The following is a 9,789-nucleotide window of genomic DNA, read 5'->3' as shown; positions in this document are numbered from 1 at the left end:
CAAACAAAAGGCACAAGTGAAAGGAGCATATGGGAGCCTGGAGTGACAGAGAGGGAAAGGAAGGCTCCGCCCGCCATTGCTCCTTGCTGTTAAACGCTGAGACTGGCGTTTAAAGAAAATCAAAGCCTTACTGTGCCTACCGGGGTTGCCTCTAACATCCAGCCGCTGAATTGCCTTCAAGGACCCCACCATCGTCCCTGTTTTCCTCATACCGTGTGGGAAGAACTTTTCTGAGGTCAGCATACTGTAAAACCTGAGGCCTCCACCTGAGCCTGGGCAGAGAACATCATCAGTTGCCGGCTTATTTCTATCGCGGCCGGAGTGTGGGGCACAGAGTTGCTGTGCCAGCCGCTGTCTTACGCTACTGGCCGGTTCCTGCAACCGTTTCCTACAGTGCTAGCTGCTGCCTACCGTTTTTGCCAATAGCCGCCATTCCCACTACGCCAACCACCATTTCCCGCTGCCGGCCGTTTCGCCTTGTTTTGCCATCATGGGCTTGTTGGCTGGACCTGGCTTGGAACAGCAGCTCCGTCATTGCAGCAGGTGGCAGGATGATCTTCGTTGCTGCCACTGAGTATCATCGTGGGCGTTGTGTGGAGGAGGAGGGCCAGTGACCCTTTTGCGGTTTGTTTGTGTCATTTGGGTCAAAGACCTAACTACTGTTGTGTCAGCGTGGGCAGTTTGCTGCTCCCATCCTCCATCGCCCATAAGACCAAAAGCACAATTCCACCCTTTGGGGCCCTCCCGCTGCCATGTGTTAGCCCACCAATTAACTATGCTGACTGGGTCTGAGTGCTGCCTGCCCTGTCGGCCTTATCTAACCGTCTTCTGGCTGCTTTGGTATCCGGGTTTACCTGAGGACATATTGATATCGTCTATTAGACCAACTTCTGGACTAGCACTTTATCTTACTGCCATTGGTTATTGCTCCATTGTTTATTGCTGCTAACATCTGCTATGAAATTCCATCGGACTTTTATGAATTGTGTTCAGTCCTATAACATGGTGCTGCTAGTGGAGGGATAAGGAGGGTTGTCCATGGAGTTTTGGGGAGAGAGGGCCTGTTACCGACCCAGTATATAGCCATAATCTGTCCTGATTTTTATATCATAGCACTGAGTCACTTTATTTCTTAAAACTGTATAACACTGCTATAACTGCTGGCACTTAATTGTGATCCCATTACTGCTTTTAGCTCTCCACGAGCCCCTCTCCCTGTGAGTTTTATAGGAACCTATGAACTAGATCCCCCTGCCTTTGCACTGTGCACTTTAGAAACAAGCTAAGGAGGGTGGGAGTTACAAAGCTTTCTAGTGCACTTTACTTTAGTAACTCCTAAAGCGGGGGGGGGGGGGGAGAGAAAGGAGTGGCCTCTAAAGGAGGTGGAAGCAGGATACAGTTAAATCAGGGTTCGTGTCTACATATACAGCCAGTGTCGCCAGATGTCAGAGAATATGGAGAGGGTCCAAGTAGAGGGAGGGAGGATGTCCGCTAGTCAAGGAGCCCCCATTGAAGTAATTCAGGGGAGGAGGAGATGCGGGAAAGGGAGACCAAAATTAATTTGGCATACGGAGAGATTTCTTGTAGATTTAAAACGGTCTCCTGATATGGTAAATTTGGCTATCCGGGCTGGCGGTCCCTCTGGACTAAAGGTGGTTCTGTTGAATGCCAGGTCTGTAAATGAAAAAACTGCAATTATCCAGGATCTTATCCTGGATGAACGGGCAGACCTGGCATGCATAACGGAGACCTGGCTGGATGAGGAGGGTGGGGTCAATCTCACCCAACTCTGTCCTCCCGGGTAGTCCGTGCAGCACCAACCAAGATCCGGAGGGAGCGGAGGCGGAGTCGCAGTGGTTTATAAGGAGCCCATCCCCCTGACCAGGTGCCCCATCCTGCAGTCAACCTTGTTTGAATGTGTCCATCTGAGGGTGGGTGACCGAGACAGACTGGGGATTCTGTTTGTGTACCGACCACCCCGCTGCACTACAGTCTCCCTGCCTGAGCTAGCAGGGGTGGTCTCGGGCCTGGCATTGGAGTCCCAATGGCTTATTGTGCTTGTCCATGCTGAGACCACCCTGACTGGCGCAGCTCAGGACTTCATGGCCACCATGGCAACCATGGGGCTGTCCCAATTGGTATCTGGTCCCACCCACAGAGCAGGGCACACACTTGACTTGGCTTTCTGCCAGGAATGGGAGGAAGGTGGTGGTGTGGAGGAGCTTGCCATCACTCCTTTGCCATGGACCGACCACCACCTGATCAGGTTTAGACTTGCTGCACCTCCTAACCTCCGCAGGGGTGGGGGACCTATTAAGATGGTCCGCCCCAGGAGGCTTATGGATCCAGAGGGATTCCTTATGGCTCTTGGGGAGTTTCCCGCCACCTCGGTTGGTGATCCTGTCAATGCCCTGGTCTCTCTTTGGAATGGGGAGACAACCAGGGCAATAGACATGATTGCTCCAGAACGTCCCCTCTCAAGTACCCGAGCTAAACCATCTCCTTGGTTCACCGAGGAGTTGGCAGCGATGAAGCGAAAGAAGAGGGGTCTAGAGCATGTGTGGCGTTCGAAGCAGAATGAATCAGACCGAGCATGGCTATGCCTTTATTTAAAGGCATACGCCGTGGCAATAGATGCTGCTAAGAATGTTTTCTTTGCAGCTAATATTGCGTCCGCAAAGAACCATCCGGCGGAGTTGTTCCGAGTTGTCAAAGGTTTGTTGAATCCCATCTCTCAAGATGGGATCCCTGACAACTCGGCAGCCCGCTGTGAAGCATTTGCTCGGTTCTTTGTGGACAAAGTCATTCTGATCCGCTCTAGCTTTGACACCATATTAATGGCAGCTTCCGAGGATGTAACACGAGCACCTGCTTGTCCCATTTTGATGGATTCATTTCAATTGGTTGAGCTCAAGGATGTGGACAAGGTGCTTGGAGAGACAAGGGCTACCACATGCATCCTAGACCCCTGCCCATCCTGGCTGGTGAGAGAAGCCAGAGGGGGTTTGGCCGAGTGGGTGAAGGTGGTGGTGAATGTCTCCCTTCGGGAAGGCATTGTTCCAGCAAGCCTTAAATTGGCTGTGATCAAACCGCTGTTGAAGAAGCCATCACTCGATCCCACTCAATTGAACAGCTATCGGCCTATTTCCAATCTCCCCTTCTTGGGCAAGGTCCTGGAACGTGTGATGGCTGTGCAACTCCAGGCATTCTTGGTTGACACTGATTTTCTGGATCTGGCACAGTCTGGCTTCAGGCCGGGGCATGGTACCGAGACAGCCTTGGTTGCCTTAGTCGATGATCTACTGGATGGGGGAGTGTGTCCCTGCTGGTTCTGCTGGACCTCTCAGTGGCCTTCGATACCGTCAATCACTGTATCCTTCTGAGGCGCCTTGCCAGGATGGGCCTCGGAGGTACTGTTTTGCAGTGGCTCCGGTCCTTCCTGGAGGGCCGCACCCAGATGGTGTGATTGGGGGATGCCTGCTCGGCCCCACAACCATTGACTTGTGGGGTCCCGCAGGGTTCAGTACTGTCCCCCATGTTGTTTAACATCTACATGAAGCCACTGGGAGAGATCATCCGGAGTTTTGGGGTGAGGTGTCATCTGTACGCAGACGATGTCCAACTCTGTCACTCCTTCCCACCTGTCACTAAGGAGGCTGTTCAGGTCCTGAACCGGTGTCTGGCCACTGTGTCGGACTGGATGAGGGCCATCAAATTGAAATTGAATCCAGACAAGAGGTCCTCCTGGTCAGTCGTAAGGCTGAACAGGGAATAGGGTTACAGCCTGTGTTGGATGGGGTTGCACTCCTCCTGAAGACACAGGTTCGCAGTCTGAGGGTTCTCCTGGACTCATCGTTGAGCCTGGAGCCCCAGGTCTCGGCAGTGGCCAGGGGAGCCTTCGCACAACTCAGACTTGTGCACCAGCTGCGCCCGTTCCTTGGGAGGTCTGACTTGGCCACAGTGGTCCACGCTCTGCTTACATCCCGTTTGGATTACTGCAACACGCTCTACGTGGGGCTGCCTTTGAAGACGGCCCAGAAGCTCCAATTAGTACAATGGGCAGCAGCCAGACTAATAACTGGGGCAGCTTACAGGGAGCATACCACCCCCCTGTTAAGCCAGCTCCACTGGCTGCCGATATGCTACCGAGCCCAATTTAAAGTGCTGGTTTTGACTTTCAAAGCCCTAAATGGTTCTGGTCCAACTTACCTGTCCGAACGCATCTCCTCCTATCAGCCCACGAGAACCTTAAGATCATCCGGGGAGGCCCTGCTCTCGATTCCACCTGCCTCACAAGCGCGGCTGGTGGGGACAAGAGACAGGGCCTTCTCAGTGGTGGCTCCTCGGCTGTGGAACTCACTCCCTAGTGACATCCGGCAGGCTCCATCCCTTCTGGGGTTTAAAAAGAAGCTGAAGACCTGGCTATGTGCGCAAGCGTTTAATGAATGAACTCAGTTAGCATTGACATGGATTGGATTAAGGCTCTTGCACAAGGTCTGATGGATGACTGGCATATATATTCAGCGTTGCACTGTGTTAAATCTTTTATATATTGTATTTTAATATGTTATTTAACTATTTTAACTGTTTTATTATTTTATTGTATTATGATATACTGGTAGTGATCCTGCCAGTTGTGTAAGCCGCCCTGAGTCCCCTCGGGGAGAAGGGCGGGGTAGAAATATCGGAAATAATAAATAAATAAATAAATTGTTGCCCTGTGTATGTGTTTGAACTCTTGAACCTGAATAAAGTTACTGTTATTGTTTCACTCAAGCCTAAAGTGACAAGCCTTATCTTTATCTTGATTTTATCTTGATTTAAAGACGGTGATAAAGCTTCCGTTTACATTTACATTTCTATCTTTATTTTACACAAACCTCCACACAGAAGGTCTCTTTGATTATGGAACATCCCTCCATTTTTACTATGTTGCAAACTGTTTGCTATGAATAATGGAATGAAGCTATATGAGAAATGTGACACATAGAGAGAACACACTTGAGCATGAAGAACTAGGTACAAGATTCTTATCTAAAACCTCTGTGAACATAAATAGCAAGAATGCTATGGCACTCCTCTAATTTACAGTGCAATGGCTTTAACCCAGTTCCATAACTATGAACAGAAAGTCTTTTTTTCTATTTGTGGAAGGTCTGGGAACTCAACAAAGGTCTTCAGCAGGAAAAGACAGAGGTGGGGCAATTTCTGCTTTGTCAATCTTTCTCTAGATTGAACACCTCCTACTAGACCAATAGTTTTCTAATCCCCAGAAAAAGTGGTTGTTGGAGATAGAAGAAGGAAGTGAAAATATGTGAAAACAGCATCATTTATTTCCTGTTTGGGAAGTTCTATGGGCAGAACTACCTTCATATGACCTCTGGGTCCACAAGACAAGAATGGAGTATATATAAGCATTACTTCCATAGAGCAATCAGTTCATTGGGTTTACTGTAAGTGGGACTAGTATTTAAGGTAACATGCTTTCTATGCCACATGTTGCATAAATGTGTATTTCTTATATTTTATTGTATTAAAATTATTTTATGTAGATTTTAGATAATAAAAAGCAAGCAAGTGGAAGGGAGGGAAGGGAGGCAGGCAGGCACCCAGATCCACAATAGTGATGAAGCTGGAATTAACCACAGCACAGGATGTCATCACATTGACTGTATTTCCTAGAATAATGGCTCTGTTAATGTTGTGGTCCTTAATAGTTGCAGGATTATAGCATTTGGGGAAATGAGGATGCACTTCATACAACATATTAACCAAAAAGGTTTCTGTTGCTATTATTACTGTTGTTGTTATGTTTATTATAAAAAGCTGCTTTGAGTCTCTCAACAAGGAGACTCAAAGCAGCTTACATTAAAAACATTTCAATACAATTTAAAATCTATAAATATACGAACATTAAAACAGAATTAAATATCACTGGTATTTTAAAACTTCATTTAAAATCATAAAAACTCATTCACAACTAAAAACTACAGCACCCCAACTTAAACTTAAAAACCTCCTTCTTTAAAAGCTGCCTAATTTAAAAGGTTTTAGCCTGCCACAGGAAGGACAGCAGGGAGGGGGCTATTCTGGCTCTTCTAAGAAGAAGGGAGTTTCAGAGTCACAGGGCAGCCACCGAGAAGGCCCCTTGTTCCCACCAATTGAGCTTGAGATGGATGTGGGACCAAAAGAAGGATGTCTCCTGAAAATATCAGCACCCGGGCAGGTTCGTACAAAGAGATGCAGTCAGCCAAATAGTCTGGACCTGAGCCATTTTGTTGTGTATGGTCTCCGTTTATTATGTATAACTATGACTTACCTTTAAAGAATGGCTGCTTTTTTGGTTATATTGGTTGTTCATCTGCCATGGAGTAATTTAACAGTAATTTTTAAAAAAGTTTTAAATTAAAAACAAATTGAAGTAGTCGTGCTGTTCCAGTCTCTACCAGAGATGGAAAATGAGCTGTTTGAAACAATGTCCACCTGCTAGTTTGGAGTGGAACACCAGAATTCATTAATGTTTTATTGATACATTTCATACAATAATGTTTGAGTAAAAGGGTTTCTCTGCCACAGATTGCATACGTCAGCACTCTGCAGGACGTCTACTTAAGAAACCATGCAAGTGGGTGTTTCCTGCCCTGAAAATGTATAGCTCTTGCATAGATGGACAATACATTACAACATTCCAAATTGTGTGGGGCTTTTAAGGAACAGAATCCAGACCTATTAGAGAGACTATGACATTTCCAGAACAGCATGCCCACACACCACAGGAATTCGGCCATAGAATTTTCATAACTGTTTCTCTTCATTAGATTCTAAAAGCACTGGTGCTTTTCATGCATACATAGAGAAAGATTTCCAGAGGCACCGTTGTGTTAGCCTCTTACAGCTATGAAACAAAAAGCATCTTGTGGCGTCTTAAATGCTAAGAAAGTTGTTATGGCATCAGTTCTGCCCCACAGAAGCTTGTGCCAGAATAAATGGATAGGAATTCTCTAGTTATATCTGGCATTGTGCCTTTTCAGCTTTCTCTTAAGGCCTAAAGTTGACTCTTCCTTGCCAAGCTGCTCAGCTATAGATAATTTAAAACAATGGAATGGGCTAACTGAAGGACTGCATTCTACTATATGATACCTTTTTAGGGGTCTGAATTTTTTGGGGTGACCGTTTCACATTGTTACCTTCACAGACAAGATTTGTGAGGATGTGTAAGCCTTCCTGGTGGCTGTTCTAAGGTTGTGGAACTCCCTACCTATGGAAGGTATGTTACTCTCTCCTTTGTTGCTCTTCTTCCAGAATGCAAATGACATTTTATTGAGACAGGCGTTAGCAATTGACTGGCTGCTAAAATTGACTTTTAATTAATTCATGCCTTACTTTCTTTAAAAGTAATCACTGATATTCTACATCAGCTACTTAGTTATGTATAAATAAGAATTGTTTCCTAGTCCAACCCCAAAGCTCATCCCACCTTAAGAGCCAGCAGTTGGATCAGAAGAAGGAGGTCCATTCTGTTTAGGAAGATTATGTTTCCAGTACTCTCCCACCAAAAAGTGAATATTTGGCAAGAAGTTGTGACAGGAGTCCTGCTTCCAATTGCCACAACCTCTCTCAAAGTTCCTTTAAAACAGCCTCCCCACAACAATGTGCCCACCCTGAACTCCCTATGAAATAGGGGAGGGGGGGAGGAGGACTGAAATGATGGCAAAAAGCAATCCAAAGCAGCTAAGGCAATGAAACAAGTGCAATCCAAGCACATTGCAATAGCACAGCAGAGCACTGGAACAAGCAACCCAATCTCACTCACACTGTGACTGGAAAATGGAGGAGTGCTCCCCAGTATTTATAGACCCAACTTGGAAAGAAGACACATGAGAAGGTTCCTTCTTGTGATTGCTTTAGACAGCAGGGGCCATGAGAAACCCCATGCTCACAATGGCTGCTGCTCTGTGCGTCATGAGGTTGCCTTTGGAAATCTAAATGCAGGTGAAACCACCTGGATACAGGTGAAACCACCCGGATTTTGGTGCCATTTTATTTGTTGCAGCCAGAAAAAAAAACTCATGCTGCCCATGCCGTTACGGCTAAAATGGTAGACAAAAATACCGAATCAGACTAATCCTGTTTTAGAAAACGAATATGTGTACAGCCCTACTGGATATTAAGAAGGGCTGGGGTGCCATTGATGTGGTTTCACAATAAGATTATGCAGTCTTATGAATACAGAATAGTTAGTGATCTGTAACTCTACATTATGAATTTGGATTGCAATACTGAATGCCAGTCAGGGTGCTTTAAATTGTTTTCACAGAACACAATAGGGGTTTGGCACTATAAGGTTGTTTGATCATATATTAGCATTATTATTTTTATCTTTTTAATCTGTACATGCTTTTATCTGTGCTTTTTGTCAGCCCTATAATTTCAGTAAGCAAGAGCCTGATCTTAGATATTTTTGCTAAGTCACCTAGCACATAAACTTATGGTAATAACAGAAATATTGGGGAATTCAGAAAGTGAATGGATTAAAGGAAGAAGCAGCCAACATTCTTTTCTTTGATTATTTGGCAAGAAGACATGGGGCTGTTCCACACAGACACTTAATTCAGTTTGGAAGTGGATTAAAAGTAACCACTTTTGCTGCAAGGTGATTAGAATGACAGGCCAACAACTGGTTTGATGCCAAGAAGGTGATTACATGGAACACAGAACCTGGCCTCAAACTATTTTGCAGGTTCTTTTCCCCATTTCCCACAAAGGTATGCATCAGTGCACCACAGGCATAGGGGGTGAAAAAAGGGTGTAAATGACAGATAGGAACAGATGTAATTAATTACCCCTCCCAGGGGGTCAAATAGCTCCTCAGTGTTCACCTCAATGTTCTACCTCAATGTTCACTTACTATTTCAAGATTTAGAACCCATCACCACTAACACCACTAAATCATTCTTCTTAAAACATTCTGGAATTTCTCTTAATTATAAATTACTTCATCTGCTGCTTTGTGTCTCTTCCAATTTTTCCTCCAAGCCCCTCCTCACTTAGGACCTCATCACACGGCTGGCTGCAGCTGGCGGCAGTGGTCCTCTTGAGGGTAAGGCATGGGGCCCTTGTTTCGCTGGCTGGCAGGGCAATTACATGGAGGGAAGTAAGAAGCGCACATAGTGCATGCAGCTTCCCCCCATGGAGCTGATCACACAGGAAGCCTCCTGTGTTGCCAGCTCCATGGGGGGAAGCCAAATGCACTACCCGCACTCCTCACTTCCCTCCATGTAATTGCCCTGCCAGCCAGCGAAACAAGGGCCCCATGCCTTACCCTGAAGAGGACCACTGCCGCCAGCTGCAGCCAGCCGTGTGATGAGATGATGTCTATTACCTTTGCTTTCGAATACCTTTGCTTTGTTTTCTTCTGTTCATTTTACCTATCTGACTGAAGCAGAATTATAAGCTATTTTGCTTTTAAAACCTGATAATGTTTGCACAAAACAACAATGAGAATTACCAGATATTCTTTTTATTGTCTCATTTTTACTTTCCAAATAATGCTAATACTCCAATTTATTAATCTTTTCCTTCTCCCTCTATATTTTATTTTTTCTCTCTCTCTCTACTGAAGTTCTTATTTCTTTTTTCAATAGGGAGTTAAATAATTCCAAAATAGTAAATGAGTTATTTAATTCCTCCTCATCTCATCACCTATTTTCTTTGCAATTTTCTCTGTTGTCATATTGGCAAAAATACTTCTAATTTGTCCTCATTTAGTGCATTCATACACATCAGTGA

At 45.4% G+C, this 9,789-nt stretch overlaps 1 protein-coding gene across 1 annotated transcript; it reads left to right on the top strand.

Annotated features, from left to right (window-relative positions):
* Positions 1-775: 775 nt before the first annotated feature.
* Positions 776-4,707, top strand: LOC134295910 (uncharacterized). The gene is made up of 2 exons (XM_062969411.1): positions 776-840; positions 3,660-4,707. Exons 1-2 carry the CDS (start codon positions 776-778, stop codon positions 4,447-4,449), a joined length of 855 nt encoding a protein of 284 aa, XP_062825481.1. The 3' UTR covers positions 4,450-4,707.
* The last annotated feature ends 5,082 nt before the right edge of the window (positions 4,708-9,789 follow it).

This window comes from Anolis carolinensis, chromosome 2, assembly GCF_035594765.1.
Source record: "Anolis carolinensis isolate JA03-04 chromosome 2, rAnoCar3.1.pri, whole genome shotgun sequence".
Lineage (NCBI taxonomy): Eukaryota > Metazoa > Chordata > Lepidosauria > Squamata > Dactyloidae > Anolis > Anolis carolinensis.
The sequence above is the reverse complement of the archived record's forward strand: the minus strand, read 5'-3'. Positions and strand labels throughout refer to the sequence as shown.